Source organism: Mesitornis unicolor, unplaced genomic scaffold (genome assembly GCF_000695765.1).
Source record: "Mesitornis unicolor isolate BGI_N332 unplaced genomic scaffold, ASM69576v1 scaffold2371, whole genome shotgun sequence".
NCBI classification, from domain to species: domain Eukaryota; kingdom Metazoa; phylum Chordata; class Aves; order Mesitornithiformes; family Mesitornithidae; genus Mesitornis; species Mesitornis unicolor.
The window spans coordinates 93,548-115,254 of NW_010161535.1; the positions used below are offsets into that span (position 1 = coordinate 93,548).

The 21,707-nt window shown below is 37.5% G+C and overlaps 1 protein-coding gene across 1 annotated transcript in view; it reads left to right on the plus strand.

Moving 5' to 3' along the window:
- SCAPER (S-phase cyclin A-associated protein in the ER) overlaps positions 1 to 21,059 on the plus strand; it is a gene marked incomplete at its 3' end in the record, with an annotated part of 113,450 nt that extends 92,391 nt beyond the window's left edge. Inside the window, exons 23-25 of the mRNA XM_010193279.1 lie at positions 5,131 to 5,246; positions 12,934 to 13,057; positions 20,830 to 21,059. Of these exons, the coding sequence (XP_010191581.1) occupies positions 5,131 to 5,246; positions 12,934 to 13,057; positions 20,830 to 21,059 (470 nt within the window). The remainder of the gene's footprint in view (positions 1 to 5,130; positions 5,247 to 12,933; positions 13,058 to 20,829) is intronic.
- Between the last annotated feature and the right edge of the window lie 648 nt (positions 21,060 to 21,707).

Genomic DNA, 21,707 nt, shown 5'->3' on the forward strand with positions numbered 1-21,707 from the left:
TTTCAAAAAATCACAGAATTTGGAAGACTAAGTTAGAAGTCTGGAGGAAACTTTTCAGCAGCAAAGATGTGCCAAGCTGGTTTATGCCCTTTTTGAATAGGGATTTAATATTTATTCCCTGCAGAATCTCTCATTTTTAATACTCACGTGGTGCCTGACCTCCTCAGTGCCATGGGTGCTACCAGATGTAGTTCCCTGAATGGGTGTTTTAATTCTAATGGGGACCAATTTAAATAAGACTTATGTGAGTAAGATCTTTGTCCAACTTGCATGCCACAGTCTACTTCTCTTGAATTTCTGTTATGTTTTAGTATAGATCAGCTCATGGAAAGCTTTAGCACTACAAAACATCGAATGAATTTGGATCGTATGTGGAAGGATATAGGTTAATTTTGAAAAGAAGGACAAATTGGATAAGGTTGCCTGTTCCCATATGTTTATGCATTAAGAAAGATTTCTCCACATGAATATTTAAATACTTCAAAATTTGAAAATCACCTCAAGTAGACATTAATTCAGACATATTTTAAAATAATTTGGCTGCTATACTTCAGAGATAGAATGACAGTATTTTTCAGCACTGAGGAGATTTAATACTGTTGGTTCATCTTCCTACCTGAGGTCTTGTATTGTGGATAGCTGAGGAAATTGTCTGTGCATGGTTCCTTTTTTCTGTTTCATCTGGTACGAGTCACACAATATTCACTCTGAAAATGTCAGTAGTGCAATATTCCAGTGACTCTGTGCTCCTTTGTGGATAGGAGATGTTTTTCCTTCAGTTCCCATGACCTCCACTGACCCAAGACCAAGCTCAAGGAGCTGGGCCTGTACCTGGGATTGCTGGTAGCAGGGTGCTTGTGTGGTGACCAAGGTCATTCACAAGCACTGTATACCAGCAGTTACGCTGGTAATCAACGTTGCTTTTCAATAAATGGGTTAAAAGCTCTTGGCATTCCCCATCTTGAAAGAATCCTTAGAGATAAATATATTAAATATCATGCTAAAAGCAGTGTATTCCTAACCCCTAAGTGGCAGTTTTATAGATCTTTGCAAGCACGGTGAACAAATACTGTGATCATGTATCTTTCCCAGCTTTGCTGCTGATTTGTTTCTTCCTTGTATTTAAGTTTTTTTCCCCTCTCTTTTCCATGCACATAGTTAGGGTTTTATTTCCCTGATGGATAAGCATCAAAATGCTGAATAATTTTTATGAGTAATCTAGAGAGGAGTATAATAGGACATAAAGCTAAACCATATAAAACTGGGAGGAATTACAGCCTTGCTTCTGCTTGATAGAAAACTATAGCAGTAAAGGAAGTTCTTTAAAATGTACATTTGTGTTTTGCAGAGTATTAGACTGAAGTGAAACAGGCACTCTGAAAAAAGTTCGTCTATAAAAGAAGTGATGCTCCAGATTGAAGTGGAAGGGAGAGCATGTAGGAAATCAAACAGCTTCAAAAGATTGATGTTCTTTTTAAATAGATACATGAAGATCTCCCCTCAGAATAGGGAGACGTTACAGCTTCTTTCAGTGTGGCTCTGGTGACCAATTTGCAGCGGGGTGGGCACAGGGAAGTTCATTTCTGGACACTTCATTACTATGTATTTATGGGGAAAATAGGAGTTCTGGAAAAAAAATCACAGGTCAGAAAAGTTTGCATGAAAAAAATAAACAGATATGTTTAGTATTGATACATATATAGAGTTGAGAAACAAACCTAGTAGGAAAACGTAACAGTGTATGATTTGAAGAATAGAGGAGTAACGAAACAAGTGCAATAAAATGGGATATAATTCACAGTAATGGGATGAAATGGAGAAAGGGCATATTTGGTCTGAATGACAGGAAAGACTACTTTACCACGAGAGCTAAGAGGTTGTGGCATAACCTCCCATGAGAAATAGGGAAAGCGAGAAGTGGGAAGTGCTTGCACATTTAAAACTGGAGTAGCACTAATAAATATGCTGTAGCAAATAAATCAGCAGTGTCACATAAATGTCATTCCCGTTTGTGTGCTGTGATGCCAGCGTGCCAGTCAAACAATGTCAGGAGTTGGAAGGGACCTCGAAAGCTCATCCAGTCCAACCCCTGCCAGAGCAGGATCACCAGACCAGGTCACACAGGAACACGTCCAGGCGGGTTTTGAATGTCTGCAGAGAAGGAGACTCCACAGCCTCTCTGGACAGCCTGGGCCATGCTCTGGCACCCTCACAGGGAAAAAGCTTTTCCTCATGTTCAGGTTGAACCTCCTATGCTCCAGCTTGCTGCCATTGCCCCTTGTCCTGGCATTGGACATCACAGAGCAGAGCCTGGCTCCTTCCTCCTGACACTGCCCTTTACAAATTTATAAACATGAATGAGGTCACCCCTCAGTCTCCTCTGCTCCAAGCTAAAGAGACCCAGCTCCCTCAGCCGCTCCTCATAAGGGAGATGCTCCACTCCCTCCATCATCTTTGTGGCTCTGTGCTGGACTCTTTCAAGCAGTTCCTGTCCTTCTTGAACTGAGGGGCCCAGAATTGGGTACAATACATACATACACAATCATAGACAGAAATCCTCATGCATGTTTGTTCACACTGGTTGTATGTTGTGTGTGTGTTCACCAATGAAGATGCACACTTGAAATAACAAAATCTCTCTTGAGAAGTTTTGAGCTGAAGTGAAAATTGAGAGGTTAGAAGGGCCCCAGGCTTTGTCTGGAGGTGCTGAACTGCTCTGCAGCACTGGTGGAGCAGAGGAGGAAGAGGAAAAAGTTTGAGAACTTTGAGCTAAGGTGGTCAAATAATTTTATCTGATGTGTGACCAGACTATTCCTTTGCTCTTTGGCTGTCTTTTCCTTACAGCTCTAGCAGGAGGCTGGTGGAAAGTGTTGCAGGGGAGGCAGTGCTGACTGCACATTATCCCAGTCACTCCTCAGGCTGGACGCGTGGTTGCTGTGTTGTATCAAAGGTCTCCAACTGAAGGTTGGAGATGTGCTTTGAGTGGTGGTTGTTGTTGTTGGAAGGGAGGAGAGGGAAGTAAAGGAGAAATACATGAGTGAAACTCAAAACCAGCTCTTTGGTTAAGGTGCATTTACTGGGCTATCTGGACTAAAATTGACTGCTAGGAATTATATTTATCCATTAGCCTTTAGGAAATCAGTGGTTGATTATCTGAACTGCTCGGTGAGCTGGCCCACGGATTTCCATTCACTTGAAGCTAGTTACTCCTTTGAAGGTGTGGCAGATGCCCCCTCCCTGCTAAAGACCTGAGAAAGACCCAACAAAAGCAGCTCTGATGTTTCTGCCCCTGACAGAGCCAGGCCTGCCCTGCCCTCACAGCTTCTGTCTGGTCCACACAGTGGGGATTGAAGGCAAGGAAGTTGGGGTCCTCAGCCAATAGGGGTCCTGACATGACCATATTTTAACCACAGATCAGATTCAGCTAGGGTAAAAATGGGGCCCCATTGGAGGGCACATTGGAGTCGGTCCTCCTCAGGGCAGTGGGTCTGCAGTCAGAGACTCTCCCCTTGAGTTGGGACACCACTTAAGGTAACTTCTCGAGATTGAGTGTGCATGTTGGATCATTTGGCCTAAAATGTAAGAATTCTTAACTCAGCCATGTCTGGTAATATTCTCAGCCAGAACCTGTATTTGTTAAATGTCAGTGGAGCGGTGTTTTGGTGAATGAGCTTTTGGCTGCTTGATTTCAGTTACAGATTAAAAGCTTGTTTGCGTTCATTACTTGTGAGTGTAGCCATTTTGGTGTACTTCTGTGACAGAAGGTAGACCTTTTGGCTGCCTAAAAATACACATGCTGTTCATATCAATTGTGGAAAGTGTTTTACTTTCAAATATCTTACTTCCCTGTTTGAACAGTTTTCCTGGAGCTTGGAACCAGTTTGAATAGATTACAGATGTTTGTGTGAAAGAAACTTAATGGAGTGAAAGTTGCGTGATTAAAAAAAAAAAGAGATGTACTTTTTTGTTTTCATACTAATGTCCAGTTCTTACAGGGAAAATATGTTTCTCTTCTAAATCATATTATATCTTGCTCAGTTATATTTCTAATTGTTGAAAGGAAGATTTCATTGCCAGAGTCACTAGGAGATTTTCCTATATACAGTATATATGTTTGGGGTTTTTTGTTTGTTTGGGATTTTTTGTTTGTTTGGGGTTTTTTTGTGTTGGTTTGGGTTTTTTTGTTATGTGTAATACACTCTTTATGGACAAATGATGATTGTATTTCTAGAGCACTTCCCATTTTTTCCACATACCAAGTGCTTGCAGCACTGGAAAAAAAAAATTACAACTTATTAATCACAGTATCCTCATCATTGACAAAATTAGGATGAGTAAATACAAAGAGCCAATAAAGTTATTAGGAAAAGATCTGACATGCTTTATTTTAAACAGTAGGAGATAAAACCAATTTTGTATTAAAGAACAAAAAGCCATGAGTAAGTTCTAAAATGCTGAACCTTCTCCAGTAAAAACTCAGTCATTTGCAAACTGTAGGAATAATGGTAGGATGGTATTTAAGTGTAAAATTCTGTTCAGTGGAGGTTCAAAGGAGACACCTAGAATTAAGGAAAGATCATCTAGAAAGCTAGGATCACATACAAAAGTAGTTTAAATTGAATCTTTCCATTTATAACCAGCAGCATAGGATAACAAATGCGAAACAAGATAGAAGTGAATGTCATACCTCAAAGCTAAAAACGTTCATTCATTCTGCTGCATTTTGGGTAAGCTGCAAGTAGTGGGTTAGACAAATGACGTGGGGGATGATAACCATCACCAATCATCTGGGTGACAATTTTGAACTGTACCTCTATGGTTTCCCACAACTGAAGCACTACCAGCAATCACATTACAGTTGATTTGAGCAGACAGGACAGCTAACCAACCTGTGTCCTCAATAGCATGTCAGGAACTTTTCTGTCTTCCCAAGACTAAGGGTAAAATAAGACATCTGACTGGTGGCACTGTCAGGCTTTCTTCCTGATCAGCAACTTAACTTATGGGGTCCACAGTCTGTGAAATAGGTAAGCAGGTATCATCAATGTAATGATGGTACTCTTGCTTTAAGTGATCTGCCTAAGCAGATCTTTCACTTCTGTTGGTTCTCTTCTCTTTGTGTTTCTCTAGAACACAGCAGATCAAATAGCATTTCGGGCTGCAGGAGGGCTGACTGCTCTTGAAAGTGTTCTTCAGGTCGTGACTTCTCCCACCAATCTGAATGCAGTTTCACGGATTCCTTTTAAGTAAGTATGATCAGTCCTTCATTTGCCACTTAAAATCACTAGAATATTTATTTCACATCTGCTGCTTCACTGCTGCTGCTTCTCATAGTCCAGTGTTGGACTTCAAAGAAGAAAATTATGCTGTACTCCATACTGCTATGGAAGGTGAAAGACATTTCCAGTCAACCCCTGGTTTTCTAATTTGATGATTTTATTTCTAGCTGTGATATATATGAGTGGTGACATCCCTAATTGTGCAAAATATGAAAAGAGAAAACTATTGAACAGAAGAGGAGGTGCATATCTTTTGAAGTTAGTCTGTAAAGATCTCTAGTGGGAAGTTGGGGACTTCTTTAAAGAGCTATAATTCTCTGGAGTCTGCTTTTGAAATGAGACAATTGTAAGATACTGCTAGCTGAAGGGCTTTGACAAACAGGTAAATCAAAATTCTTGTGGATTAGAGGAATTCTTCTTTATAGTACATAAGAATAGAAGGGTTTAAATGTCTAATCTCTTAAAAAAGGTGGTGACTAAACAGAATGCCTGAAAAAACTGGTAACTCAAAAGCCTGCTTTTCCTCCTAATCTTTAACCGTAGTTTTTATCCATTCAAAGGCACACATATGCTTCCAGAGCAGAGGCAGGCGTGGTTTTAGTACATGAGGAACTAAGCTCAGGATATTCTGTTGCGTACCATTGTCAACATTTGTTTGTAGATATATTTTAATGTAGTAATAGTTGGAATTTAAGCATTTCCTTTTGAGGGTTTGGCTAAAAGCTGCCCATTAATGTGTTATGGAATAGGTGTGGAGTGCTAGGAAAGAACACCTAGAAAAAGATGTGCTTTTAATATCTGAACTTCGCTCTTCAAAGAGAATAAAATTCCCACCTTCTACCTAAGTCATGCAGAGTGCACTTGCTGCAAGTCCACCCAGTTCCACCGATGAGCAGTCCTGAATTGGTCTCTGGTGAGCAGCTCAGGAGCAGCCTTTGGATACATTAATTTGTAGGGGCTCAGATTTTGAGTTATCCTCATCAATGCGGGATAAACTTAAAAAATGCACTGTGTGGCTACATAAAACTTACCTTAAAATTAGCATTAAATTCTTAAAATGCGCATCTTTTATATGTCTTTGATTTTTGTTGTTTTTTCATTTGAAGAATAGTCTCACTTTGGCAGCCTTTGTTGAGAAGGTTTGCGAATATTGTGTACATTACCTGAAAACAGTTTGCTTTAAGTTTGTTAATATGAGAATGTATTAGTTCTGCAAGGAGTGTGTGTGCCAGTAAATAAAGCCCCATGTCAGCTACCTTTGTATAACAGAAAACTAAATCCCAGGAGATTTGTCAGAGTTTCTCCTCTCTGACAGTTCCTGTCTATCTCATGTCTGTTTCAGGCCAGTAAAGCTGGTTTCTCAGATTCCTGAGCCTGTTCACGACTGAAATATATATATAAAAAAAACCACAAACCTTTCAAAAAGTCTTTAAACATTGTTTTGTTAACACAAATTTTCCACTATCTGTATTCCTGAAAGAAATATCAAGGCAGAAAACAGATTAATATCACACAGCTCCTATACTGAAATACAGCGTTTCATTCAACAGCATACTGCAGTCTGCAGTTTATAGTCATCTGAAAGTATTGTAGTTTGGAAGTTGTACACTGGCTTGCATGTAATTTAAGTTTTGGGAGTTTTTTCTGCAAGAGTCTGAATGCTTGAATCTAACTTAGAGTCTAGAGCCTGCTAGAAGTGTCCCAGCGTTGCTGCCTGTGATGCAGAGCCTCCTCTTTTACTATTTATGTGGTCTTGCTGATAGAGAATAATATCTTCTGTGCCGAGGCTGCAGAGTCAAGAGCAAGCAGTAGTTTTGGAGGGTGGGACTTTCTGTGAACAGTTTGTAACAGGCACAAACGTGGCTGGTTTAGAGAAACCAGAATGTGTGTCAGTGTGGTCTCACTAGGTATTCTTCAGTACTTCAGTACTCACTGGAAATCCTTCAAATGTGTGGCTTTAAATACAGAATGTTTGAGTTTTTAAAACAAAGGATAATAATGGAATATATTCAGTTCTTCAAATGAAGAACATTTGTATCGCATGGCTCCTCATTTAATTTTTGAAATTAGTTTGAAATTATTTTTCTTTCTTTTATGCAAACATAATTTACGTCCTGACTTCTCAAACTTTGAATCTAGCAAAGCAGCAGGTTTTTCTGCTTAAAGGGAAAGCGAAGCCCTGTGGAAAGAAGTTGAATTAAGACCTTTCATTAACTGCCCTCCAGTGTTCCCCTAGCCAAATACGCTTTTCTGAAGGACACTACTGTACTTAACATTGTTTGTGTTCTTGCAATGTTTAACCATTTGTACTCATCTTCGATTGGGAATTTGTCTGTTGTTTTGTGAGGAGGATAAGCTATTCACAAGGAGGTGAGGAGATTACATGGGCTACTATCTACATCTCTCTTTCTCCAAAATCCTGCCAGTATGGTGCAGCTCAGAACTTTAATCCCATGTCTACAAGATAAAGCTTTATTATCAGATTTAACAATATGCCTGTTGTTTTGTACTACTGTCCAGATTGGTAGTTAGACCAGCAGGATGACAAATGCTGTGAAAAAGATGTGACATTTATGAGACAGATGATACATTTGGTGTTGGGGCAATTCTTCTCCCCTTCAAATAAATCACTGAAAAAGGAAAAGAGAAAGCAGTGGATTAGAGTAGGTTTTATTATTGGTGTTAACATACAAATTAGCGTCCAGCCGCATTATTTCTTAAAGTGGCATTTGGTAGTTTTCCTGTATTTGTTCAGATCTCCACAAAATAAGACATTCAGCAGCACTTCAAGAGATTTTAGAGCCTTTTGGTATTTTTCTGACACTTCTGCTGAGAAGCAAATGGGAGCTGCACAGCAAAACCGTTAAATGAGTTAAGATCAAGACCAGAAGATATCTCATCCCCTGTGTTGCCTTGCATATTTGCTATGGGCAAGTCATTTAGCCCCTCTGTGCCATGACATCTTACTGGCCTTGAAAATTGTAACATATCTGCTAACAAATGAGGTTTGTAGGATTTGTTTAATTAACATTTGTGAAATACTTTGAGTTCCTTGAATGACCAGCAGTTTTAAATAGAAATTAGCAATGGTTGTGTAAGGAACAAAGGTAGTTACAAGTTAGGGCATGATTAAGACAGTTTTACTATAATGTATCTTCTCTGTTAATACAATTTCTTGCATCTTGTTTATTATTTAAAGGAAATATCGGGTTAAAAAAAGTTCAAACCATAAATATGTATGTAAAAAGTAGAGAATAGTGCCCACGTCATATTATGAATGGCATTGATACAAATTATTATTTTCACTGAGAATGATTTTGAGCTGAGAAGTGGTTTTATAGCTAGTTCTTTGTAATTTTTCCTTGGTTTTATGAGCATAGATTTCTTAAGCTGTCCTGTTACTGTCTGTGCAGTTCTGTAGGACTGTTGAAGAATTTTTTTATGTACAGTGCAAAACAAGCTTTCTTATTTTCCAGTAAGATCATTCCCTCTAGAGAAACATTCATTGCAAAGCAGCAGTTGGTACAAGGACATAAAGATCCTCTAAAGGGAATGGCCTCTGTGTAAGTTCAACATCTGAAACCTGCAGCATCTGTCTCTCCATGGTGTGTCCTTGCTGCCTGTCTCAGAGCTGAATTTCAAGCTCGCAGAGCTCAAGAATAAAGCAATATTGCCCTCCTGTGCAATACAGGAACAAGTTATATTGTTGAAAGGAGCTCTGTCAACTGTTCTGAAACTTCTGGATTGAGAGCCAGTTTTTGCAATAAAATAGTTGAGAAGCCAGGGACAGGAGAATTTCTGTCAGAAATTTTCAGGTTCTGTCACGCCTGTAAATGTTGGGGTAAATAATCCTTTGATTGTCACTCGTCATGCAATAGCTTATTCATAAGTACCGTAACATTTCAGAAGTAAACTCTTAATTTATTTTGGAGGTGACTTGAAAGAGAACTGGTGCTGCATTTTGTCCTTCCGTTATTTGTGATTGGACTTCAGCTGGAGCCCCATTTTTAATCAGATATCCTTAAATAATGTAAAATACAGACAAAATAGTAATTGATTATGAATCTTTGAGGGTTCCTGGTGGTGTAATAGGCCCCATGAGTGAACTGTAAGGGCTGTATAGTCTTCAAGACTTAAAATTGGTGTTTTACCTTAAAACCAATTTGTTGTTGTTGTTGCAGTCCATATTCTTACCTTGGTGTGTCTTTAACCATTCCACTACATGGCCATTCTGTGCACCATTTTTCAGTATTCGCTCACCTCTCACTTCTCAACTCAGCTTTTCAATACCAGCTCTGATCACTTTCATTCCCTATTCAGGAACTGCCTAACATTCAAACTGGTTAAAAATTACCAATTTGTAACTGATTTAACTCATCCTGAATGTGATAATGTTTAGATTTGTATTATTTCACTGCCACATTGAGCTTCTTATTTTCTTCATTGATAGTCAAAGTGCATTCACTTACAATCTTCAGAAGCTGAAAGTAGCGTAAATAGGCTTTATACTTGAAAAAGTTTAATTATTATGTGTTGATGATGCTCTGACTTTGTAAAGCAAAAGTTGTGTTCTCACCTACACGTGTCCACTATGGAGGATTAGTTTTGCGTGGGTGGATACTGTCGCTGCCTCAGTGTTTTGAATAAACATTACAGTTTGTCAGCCTGTTTCTACCGGGCAACTTGAGGAAAGTGAAGATGGGCTAGCATAGAAGAAGATCACATACATACATATAAACTGTTGAGATAAACCACATATATCCATATAAACTGTTGAGATCTAGCTTGAAGATGTTGATTCAAATGAATCCTCTTCCTATTTCTTTGTACTCCTGTAAAATGAATATAACATACAGATGCGTGTTTTTGTCTAGTTTAAAGACAGATTTCTTTTTTGGATCAAAGTTTGTGTACCATAATGTGTGTTTTTGTAATTGGATTTACTCTAGAGGAAATCCTTGCATCAGAGGACAGACTTATTATGCAGTTTGAGTATACATGCTGGCTAACATAGCTTTAAAGCCGATTTGCGGGTGTGATACAAAGTTTAGAGCAACATCAGTAATCAATGAACAGCTGCATTACGTGAGGCCTATGCTTTACTATTTCAGCTGATTTTGATCTCTCTCGAGAAAAGGTTTGGAATTAAGAGCAGTTAGAGCTCCTAACAGGAGGAAAATAAGAAATGTATTGAGTTTTCCATCCCATGAGCTTAACTGGTTGTTAAATAAAGTTCTGGCTTGACATGCACAACGCTGCACGTGTCTCAGAGGCCTTGTGCGGAAATGGTGACAGTTGACAGCTGTTGTTCCTGTAATAAGATTAAAATAAAGAAATTAGTTGTGCTGTCTTTAATCTGCCATTTAACACTGCAAACCACCTGGGGACAGCTTCTGTCCTGACACTTCCAATTTTGAATTAAAAAAATTGTGGAACTGAATCGTAGTTAGGAGCGTGCTGTGATGAGAATGTGCTTAGACGAACCGTGGTTAGCAAGCTTATGTTATCAATTAAAAGAACCCTCTTTATTGTTGTGAAAAATTAATTTGACATCCATTTGCTTTCCACCACCTTTTCAAATGCATTATTTGAGTCTCTGAAAATGCAAGTACCTTTTCTGACATGAGATTCAGTTGGGAAATACAAAAGCATGATGCATTATTACAGTGGAATTTGTTTTATATATAAAATGGGAAGTTCTTCTGTTTTCAAAGGTAAAATAACTGTTCCTTTTAGGAACTAGGAATCCTGTACCTGAAAAAAAACATTGCAGTGAATTAACTAAATCACCTCAAACTCTGAAATGCTGTCCAAATTGAAAGTGAACCTACCAAGTCCATATTTGACACTTTGGGTAAATTACAGTGTTTATATTTAAATAGAAGTAATCTTCATTTTAGAATAGCTGGTAAAATGACAGCTGCTGATTTAAAGCATCTTCTTCTCAACTGAAAATAGAAACGACCGATATAGTCTCGTATCTCTCTCCCTGTAAACACACCTACACGGGAATAATCTTCCATGAGAAGTAAAAGCAGGTGCCTAACAAACATTTATTTCAGCATTATTGAGGAGTATGAAATAAATAGATCTATATAGCCAGGATAGGAAAAGAGAATCATGTTGCAAGGCAATTTTTTAAAAAAGTGCACATGAAGCACGCTGCTTGAATTTTTCATGGGTGTTACCCTTGTAGGGTAAAAATCAGGTGAAATAGGTGAAAATTAACCTGCCTTTGATCAATAAATAATGATTTAATATTATTTTCATATCTTGTGAACTGCAGATTGATTTAATTAGGCAGCAGAGTAAAATCAATTACCAGTATAGTAAAATTAATATAACTGGTAATACGGTGATACTCGGGATTATTAACAAAGATATAAATGTTCTTCATGTTTTTACACATCAAACCAAGCAAGGTAGCGCTTCTTTTTTGAATTCAAAATTATTTCTCCAGCTTAAGAAAAGAGAAGCCAGAAATACAAATGAGAAAAGATTTTGCTCTAAATTTTCTGGCCTCTGAGCATTTCCAGCTTTTCTTGGCTTGAGAAATACAATGTATGTGCATAAGGTGCTTCAGCTTCAACTCAGGGGAGCCATGCTAGGTAACGAGATGGCACAGCAACGAACACAGCAATCAGTGGAGCGGCCTTTCTTGTTATGAAATAACTTTGCTCTTTCAAAAAATATTTTAGGAGAAAAATACAGTGTAAAACTCAACTCTGTCGTTACAAGCATGTCGAATTAGTCTGCAACTTGTGTGAAATACCAGCTTTGATTTCCGTCTGGTAACTTGTTGTTTGTTGCAGTCCCACTTTTGCATGGCCTTTTGACAGAGAAAATACTCACAAGTGTTTTCCTCTGTGGAGCTTGTTTGGACTTAGTTGCATTTTTTTGCATGTTAAAAAGACCCAGCAAAGTAAAAGTTCTTTTCCTTTTCGTTTACTTTAGACAACTTGAATTTCTAGCCATCTTTAGTTATTATTGTATATATTTCTGGTGTGTTTGTGTTGTGGGTCTGTGTGCATATTTGTATAGTAGCAGTGATAGCTTTTGTAGTAAGCAAAGTTCAAGAAATGAATTTTGTGTTTATTCTGCTAAAGTATTATCTGCAGTTAGATTTCTCTTCTCTGTGAGTATATTCTATAGGACTGGTCCCAGCTTCCCTGCAAATCCTGTTTTGAGAAGAACACTTTAATTGGAGCGGATGGAAGTTACTTCTCATGATACAAAGAATGATTGGGCATGTTTTGCACGTCTGGAGCTTTCTGTGTTTGTGATTTTCTGTTATTACCATTGCCTCTTCCCACCCAAATTACTTGTGTGATATGAGCCACGAGAAAAGATGATTACATATCCAAATGATGTAATTAGCTGATATTCTGTGCAAGTTTTTTTAATGAGTTTTGAACACAGAAGGGTCCAGTAGCCAGTGCGCGACTTCTGACAAGTGTGGCTCTATGGTTTTGAAGTTATTAATTATTGAATTGATCTCATGTAAATTTTTAGTACTGTTTGTAATACCAAGTTTAAGAAAACAAATGCCAGTTGCTGAAAGGTTGTTCTGTGATGCGCTTCCATTTATTTGCTTTTAGTTTACCGAAAAAAGGGAGTAACATTCTTATTTTTCTTTTTCCTTCTGATTTTTTAGGTCACTGTGCAATACAGCAAATGCTTACAGCCTCACCTGCAGTAACTGTGCAGAAAACTGCACTTATGTTCTTTTTAGTAATAAGATCACTTTTCTGATGGACCTGTTGATACATCAGTTTACGGTACGTCAAATAGCTATTTTAATTTAGGAAATTATATGCTTTATAAACATATTAGAGTATTTAGAGTATAAGGACACCAGGAGATATGAGGAGAAAGGGTCAAAAGAATAAGATTCTTTTGTTGTACGTATTTGGTAACTGTATCTCCTGTACTTCTATACCAATGGATATGCTTGCTTCTACTGATAAATTTTGCAAAAGTATATGTACTAGGAACTCTGGTGAGTGGACAGTGTTCTAGCTTTAATGTTTCGTGAGGTTTTCTTCTTTAATTCACCCAATAGGAATATTTCAAGTATAGATATTACCGGTTGTCCATGTGTGTTTGATTCTTGCGTGTTTCAGTATTGGGAATATAAGGTCAGTATGTTGCTGCAGTTTGATTTGCCGAAGTGCTTAAATGGCAGGACTCTTTAACTGTGCAAGTTTTTAATTTTCCAATGTTTCATTTAATTTGAAATGTCATTAAATATTTTATTTGAAAACTCATTTTTAATTCATAGTGACCTGCTCATCATAAGATATTTAGTCTTGATTTTCTACTTATAAATTGTGTGTATGTATTTTCATGAGCCAAGCAGTTTGTTAATTGAAAAGTTATGTACATACTTTAAATAATTTAAATGACGCTGTTAGAATCAACAAGCCATAGGACTGTTGATGAGCACTTTAAAAAGATAGTCCAAAGGTCCTTGACACAAAGAAAGCCCGAATGCAACCTGTGCCTTCTTCTCTAAGTCGCTGCCAGCTCATTGTTCTTCACCAGATCTTTCCAAGAGGATTCCAGGTATTAGATTTCAGATGTACTTAGTGAAAGGTGCGTGTATTGTGCCGGGGCAGTCACAGCACTGCTGGCTCTGCGCGGAGCCAGCCGGAGCACGGGCTCTGTGGGTAATTACACCAGAGATGAAATCTGGCAGCACTTTGTAAGTGACAAGATCCATCCTGATGCCAAACGCCTTCCCTTTTCTCAGTGTAGCTCTCTGCAAATGATCTGCACTTTTCCTGACGAAATACAGAGGGCATTTCTTTAGGAAATGTGGGCCATCTAGAGATCAGAGATACTACAAGAAAAAAATTGACCACGCTTAGAGCTCTTTTCAGTCAGTTGCCAAATACTACCCTTGAATTGCAGCAAAACTGTAATTAAAGCTTAATGTTTCCCATGATTCACAGTGGACTTTTCTTTCCCATGCATAAAGTTTCTTATGTTCTCTTTAGACAGAATTGGCCCATAAACGAGGATATCTTCGTGGTTCCATGAAGTACATATTTAAGTACCAAGAAAAAATAAATACAGTGCTGCTTTTCTAGCCCTGATTTTTCACCCTTGAAAATATAATAAATCAGATCAAGTTTTAATTTTTCTCTTTTATTGAAAAGAAATGGACAAATGGAGAGCACTTTGTTTAATTGGATCAAGCTCTGAATACCAAAATATTAAGACACCCTTCCTTGGGATTTAACTGCCTCCACTATTCCTGGTTTGGTGAGCTGTGTGATGCCACCTCTGCCAGTGTTGTGTGTATTTCCACATACTGTTGGAAAATAAACCCCAAGTAATACCAAGAGTAATAAATGAGAACATATATTTGCAAGGTTCTAACAGATTGTTGAACAAATATGCCAATATTTGCTGAATGCAGAAACAGAAAGAATCCAATTTTTAGAAACCTTTAAATATATTCTTGAATACAGCCAGTATGAGCCTTGTTTCCAACCAATTTAATGTTGGTTTAGTTTTGATTTTATTCATCAATCGAATGCAATGTCTGCTTCACTTCTGCTAAAACTCAGATCTATACATTTTAAAGAAGAAAGTTTAAAACAGTTACCTCTCACTGGTGACAAGATGTTAATTTTTTTTTACACAGTTTTAACATTTTTCCCCTTAAAATATTACTTGAAGAATTGTAGAATATTTATATACTTTTTTCCTCCATCAAAGCTTGAGTATCAGTGTGATATGGTAGAATAACAAATGGACTATTCTTAATTTTTTTGTGCCATCCATCCTGCCCAAGTTTAAAAGCCAGCTGTTTAGACCTTCCTTTATTTCATACCTAAAAGGATTGATAGGAGACCTTCTGTAGACTTCACCATTCACTTCACTTCAGCCTCCTTATGAGCCCAGGTGATGCCGTGGTGGGTGTCTGTTGGGGTGAGCAGTGGTGCATTTCTGATTTCAGTGCTTAGTGGCTCACACCTTCCCACCTACAGTCATAGAACTCTTCTGCTCGAGTTGTAACTTCATTTACCTCCAGACTGCTGTCCCCGCTCTTCTTTTTCTGCTGTACCTAGAAGATAGTTGCAAAATAATGAGAACTTTTCTAATTCTATGTTTTGGAACCTTTCACACTGAGAGAAACAAATAATGATGTGGAGCTGTAGGCATGTGCAGGTGGGGATTTTGTGGTTTGTTTTTTTCTAGTCATGTACTTTTCCATGAAGATATCTGAAAACCGTATATAAGCCATACATACCTGTGCCTGCATTTGTAAATAATTATGTGCTTAGTAAACAGATTGGCGTTTGGGGGTTTTTTTAGTATTTTTTTATGGTTTCACGTAAGAAAAGCATGACAGGTTGGTTTTTTGCTGTATGTTCTCAGGTAGATCAAAGGGAAATTTCAAAAAGCTTTTGAGAATAATGAGCTGGATGAGACCTTGTCCAGTAAAAATTCTTAGAAGATTTTGTTCATTCATACCTTTCCAATCACAGCAGACCTGCTTAAAGTTACCAGTTAAAGCATAACGCAAAGCAGTACCCATTAAGAATTAGAAATTGAGACATTTTTGTTGTTATATTTCTTTGTTCGTACAAACATGCAAAATTACATGGATTCTTTCTTTTCTTCCTCCTTTTTTTGAATTGCACACTACATAGCACTACAGATGACTAGCTTGAGATAGTCACTGTTGTGCACTTCATTTATTCATGTGTATTGCTGCTAATATTCTACACATGCAATAAATTTTTAGACTGTTTTTCTTTCTGTTTAAGATTAATTGCTGATTTCTTTCTGTTTAAGATTCATTGCTAAAGTCTAGAACCAGATTATTTTTACTCCTTTAAGTAGATAATTTTATGTAAACATGCAACATACAGGTTTGATTTCAGAATTGACAAGGACAAAGAAAAGGTCTCTGCAGCAGTCTGACCTTCCAGGGTTAGCTGTCTTTTATAGATCTGGCAGAAGTTTTGAAAATTTCAAATTGGATCATGTTTAGGGTTAGGGAATTTAAAATTGGAACCTTTGTCTGCACCATCTTAAGCCCATAGACTTCCTTGGCCACTTCCATTTCTTCGGTTTCGCTAGTTACTGCGTAGAAAGTCTAACAACCTATAGATACTGTTTTGAAAGTAACGTTTTTGAGGTCAGCCCAATGACTTACACCTGCAAAAAGCACAAAGTTGCCACTCTTAATGGAAGAAGAATACAATATAAGTGAACAAATGAACAGATATTGGGTGTCTCAAAAGGTTTATGACTTACCATTTTGTTTTAGCAGCTTTATATTTAAAATTCTTCATGGCTGTGAAGGATTATGCTTTTTACAAGACAAATAAAAACGCAAATGAGTTTTCAGTGACAGAGCTCTACGTTGCTAACTGGAAACGATTTTTTGTTGTTGCTAGTGCAGAAAAAACAACAACAAAAAAAGCTCCGCTATGCAGAGGTACTCGGTGACACGAGTCAGAATGGAGTAACATTTTCAGCTATATTAAATGTATGCCCTAAGTGCTTTACTGGATTGGGGCCATATTGTTCAGCATCTTGCAGGATTAAGCCCTAGGTGCTGGGCAGAGCTGAGGAGCTTATGGCAGCTCTGCACAAGCAAGGGAATCCCTGCACAAGGGGAAATCTCTGCAGCTTAACAGTTGTATGGAGGCTGCGCCAGAGCTGAGAATCTGGTCATCACAGCACCCTGCTTCAAGAACTGCTTTAATGAAAGTAGGTGTCTTGGTTAGACCCAACATAGGCAGCCATCACAAATGCTAAAATAGCATTGAGATGTTGGATGTGTCAAGTAATTGAACAATAGTTACATTTTCCTTTGTGATGTTAAAATGTCTTATACCCATTACTTGGCAAGTAATTAAGTGTGTAATTGTACCTGTAGATTTGTGGCAGTTAAACTGTTAAACCTATTAAACCTCAGAGATAAAAATATGGAATGTTTTAACATTTACTCATCCACGTTCAATAAACTCAGTTTCTCTGAATATCATTAACTCCCTTCTGTAATCAACACAAAGAAACCAGAGCTTGAGAGTGTAATTACACTATTAAATCTTAAGATTTCTTACCCCCTTGCTTGATATAATAATCAACAAGCGAAGTAATATATCACTTTTGCAAGTAACCCAATTAATTTTGAACATAAATCTCAACACATTTTAACACTGTCCCATTAATTACTTCTTCAGTGAAAGAGCTGATCTTTTGTCAGTCATTTGAGTTCATATAAATGGAAAATATTAAAGGTAGAAATTAAGTTCAAATTTACCCATTTTCTATAAACATTATTTCCTTCCATCTCCTCTTTGACATACAGAGTATAAAACCCACATTTGTTCTCATTTTATATTAATACACACACACTTTCCCCAAAAATCAAATGTGAAAAATCAGCTCTGCAATAAATGATTGTATTAAGATTGCCAGATGTATTTATTTTACAGATTAGGAAGAACAGTTTTAAATTGAAGTATGAACTTCTGTCGCTAAGGGCTATATACTTAGAAAATATTCTCTTATACACTCAACTAGAAGACAAAATCAAACATTATTTGTTTACAGTACTGTTCATTACAACAAATAGAAGACTCTACTGTAAAATACTATTAAATCATTAAGGAGTAAGTTATATAGTATTTTATCTTAGGTGAAAAAGCAATGAGTAGTGTTTGCTAGCAGTTTTTAAAACTTGATGTTCCTGGGACAAAGTCACCACATGTAAATTGATTTTATACATTGCGAAACTTAATCCATCTTTGCAGTAGGCAATTAGAATCATTAGGCATGAATTATTTTAGTCAACAGAAGTTACTGGAGCAACATAATATTATTTTTCCTATTGAACTTCAGTAAGCAGCTAAAGTCTTCTCACTTGCTCACTTGGCTCGTCACCAGAAACAGACTATTACAATGAGTTTTAAGTACCAACACAAGGCTCAGAGCTAATGAATAATAAAGACATGCGCATGTTGTTCTTTGTCACCAAGTGTTACCAAATCCCTCCTGATACCTATACGTGGATGAGCAGTTTTCTGTGCCCTCACTTGCATATACCAAGTGTGAATTACTTTAACCTGGAATGAAAATTACATTTCAGCCAATATTGATCACTAATTACAGTGTTAAAAGCCTCAAGCTGTCTCATAAACGTGCTTCCACAGAGGTCTGTTGGTCGGTGGAGTCCAGCAGCTTGAAGCACAGGGAATGTACCTGGGAGCCCTGCACCTTGGTTGATGCATCTGTGCTGCCAGTATTCTGCCTGTGAAACTGCAGGGCTTCCATACTCTCTTCCCTTACCATTTCATCATAGTAGGGCAGAATTTCAGCTGGTTTAAATTAGCTTGGACTGCAGAAATTACAAATTAAATGAGAAGTAAACTTTTATATATATATATATATGTATTCTCCGTGAGGATTTCCTTCCAGATCTGTATCCTGCATACAGATTTGTCTCCAGATTTATGTGTTGTACATCTCAACTTTGCTGCTTTTTTTAGGATGGGCTCTAGTTTAATGATTTAGAAAAATTGGATTCTGTTCCTCTGAGGCCCGTTCAGAGAGAACTGAATGTTGTGCTTCTGACATGATTCACAAGTGTCTGACATCTGAGGGACGAGTGCAATGGTCATCAGGTGATGTTTTATATCAAGGCCTTATTCTTGGGATGTGTTTTTCCTGATGTCCTTGATAGCTAAAATACAAAGGTTTTCATAAAAGTGCTCAGATGTTCTCTATGCCTAATTTGAGATTTGTGGGTAGAAAGCATTTCCCATTGCATCTTTTAGAAGTATATAATTCATGTCATCCTTTACAGTGTTTTAGTATGTCAGGTTGTGCCCCAGAATTTCGTCAATTTTTCTGTCTTCTCAGGTAAGGACCTAAACCTTTTTTGGGTTTGTTTGGGGTTTTTTGTTGGATGTTGGATTCTTCTCATCAGATTTGGTCCCGATAGGTTTTGTGGGTTCTCTATATGCCTCCCTCCCTCCCTCCCTCCCAGGCAGAATTTCAACTTTCATTTTTTTACAAAACTAGGACTCTTAATTTTTGTAGACTTTGGAAGACTTAGCAGTTCTCTTTCTTTCTTAAAAAAAAAAGGCAAGAGAAATGGGAATCAAAGAGCTTTGGAGCCTTGCCTTAAAGGGTTTCCTTCAGTAGTAAACTGCTCAACTGAGAAATTCTGACACTTACTAGGAGAAGATAATTCTCTCGCAGGCTTTTTCAGCTGTGAAGGGGAACTACTGTAATTCATTTGTCTCGATTCAGTGAGGGTTGCCTTCTTTTGCTGGCTTAAACAGCTGTTTGTAACCTCTTGGTGTACCTCAGCAGGTAATAAAATTTGTTCTGAATTCAGTTATGCAGAAGCTCAGCAGCACAACTGAATTTCTCCTTGTAGATAGAACGTTGTATTCCCCAGCGTCCTTTGCCATTGTTACCAGATGACACCTCCTGTGGCCGTCTGCATGTACTGCTTAGATACTTCAGTATGCTGTTTCCTGAGGGCAAACAACTACTGTTCCAGATACAATTAGGGGTTTTTTTCTCAGTTATAGTTTGAGTTTCATTGCAGTCAATCTTACATTTTTTGGTGAAAATGTCTGTAATTCTTCTAGCGTTAAAATTCCACATAAAATATTTTAGAAAGATGCTTACTTCAGGAAAGATTTTATCTCCCTTCCTTCCTTCCTCCTTCCCTCCCTCCCCTCTATTTCCTCCCTCCCCTCTATTTCCTCCCTCCCCTCTATTTCCCTGCCTGCCTTTCTTCCTTTCTTCCTTTCTCCTCCTTCTTTCTCCTTTTTCCTGAAGGAGGAAGTCCATCAGGGATTGGATCTCACTGCAAAGTGTATTTATTGTCTTTTTCTGTGAAGAGCTACAATTGTGCCTGCTATGTCACAAGAACTTTAGCCTTTCAAAATACTCATTTCTGTAGGGGTGTTTGTTTAGCACTCAAACTGTTGAGTAGCCTTCTTGATGGTACATTGCGTTTTTCCAAAGTCAGGTAGGGGATTACCATACAACACTAAGTGCTATTTCTTCCACAGAAAATAGCCCTCTTTCCTCTATATTAGTAAACACTTTGTGTCCTAGACATTTAGTATGTCTCTGTGGTAACACAATGTAGTAGTCAAGATGAACCATCTCAGTAGTTTGTTTATTCACAGTCAAGTTTGTTGGTTTTTTGGGTTTTTTTGCTAGTGTCTCATTAAAAATCCTGTGCACGTGTTAATCCACTAAAAATAATAATAATAAAAATAATAAAAATCCAATATCATGCTAATTAAATACTCTGCTGCTATAAGGCTTCCTTCAGTTCTGATACACTGAACTCTCTTTTGACTTTATTTATTCTGTTTCAGCTTATCTGCATAAGATCTTTTCTTACACCTAAAATACTTTAATGTCCCACAGCACTGCTAGAATATGTTACTTTGTTGTTACTTTTGGTGTACTCATTTGTAGCTTCGTGTTTCTCAACTGACTTTGATTATTTTTACTGTATTCTGATTTTTTTTCTGTCTTTCTCTTTACTTAGGTTAGTGTTCCAGATGACCATAATGCTACTTCAGGCAGAAGTGCAAATAAGCAGGTGTTTGAAGGTTTAACAACAGGACTTCTGAGGATAACTGCTGTGATTTTCAGATGTCTAATCTCCAGCTTCCCAGATGGAAACAACCACTCTACTGCACTGAAAATATTACAGGAAGTGAAAAGCAAATCCTCACAAGTGGAAGCCTTCAACAGCAGAGTCCAGGACCTGATCAGGTTAAAAAAATTATGAAACTTCTCTAACCTTCTTTACTACAGAGAAAGAAAATTGTAATGATTTAAGAAAGGAAGACTTTAACTTTTAATAAGAGTAGTTTGTGCGTGTAGTCAAGAAGACTATTGAAATGCTGTATTCTTAAATAAAAATGTTGCTCAAAAAACTGCAGACACAGAAATACAAAAAAGCAAGAATCTTTTAATTTTGGACTTGGTTTTTTGAGTCCTTTCCAGTTTCTTCTCCTGATCACCTAGGAGTCAGCTTCCATATTCTCACTGTTTTCTCTCCGTTCTTTGTGTCAGCTGTGTATACTCATTGCCCACATGGTCCTGCATATCGTACAAGGATTCATATAAGCTTGCCATAAAAAACGTACTGCCTGTTACAAAGACTACCCAAGAATTCCTATAATCTGTTTGTATTTTGGTAGCGCTTTTGACACAAAACTGTCTTTCTTGAGCAAAACTTCAATCAAAATAACAGAGAGAGCTGTAGCAGTAGAGTACAAGAGAATACGTTGGTTTGCACATTTTGACTTGAAACATTCTAATTCTTTGGTAGAAACACTTGAACCTGAATATATTAATATACATATTTTTAATATATATATCTTTTATATATATATCTATATGAAACTAATATATATC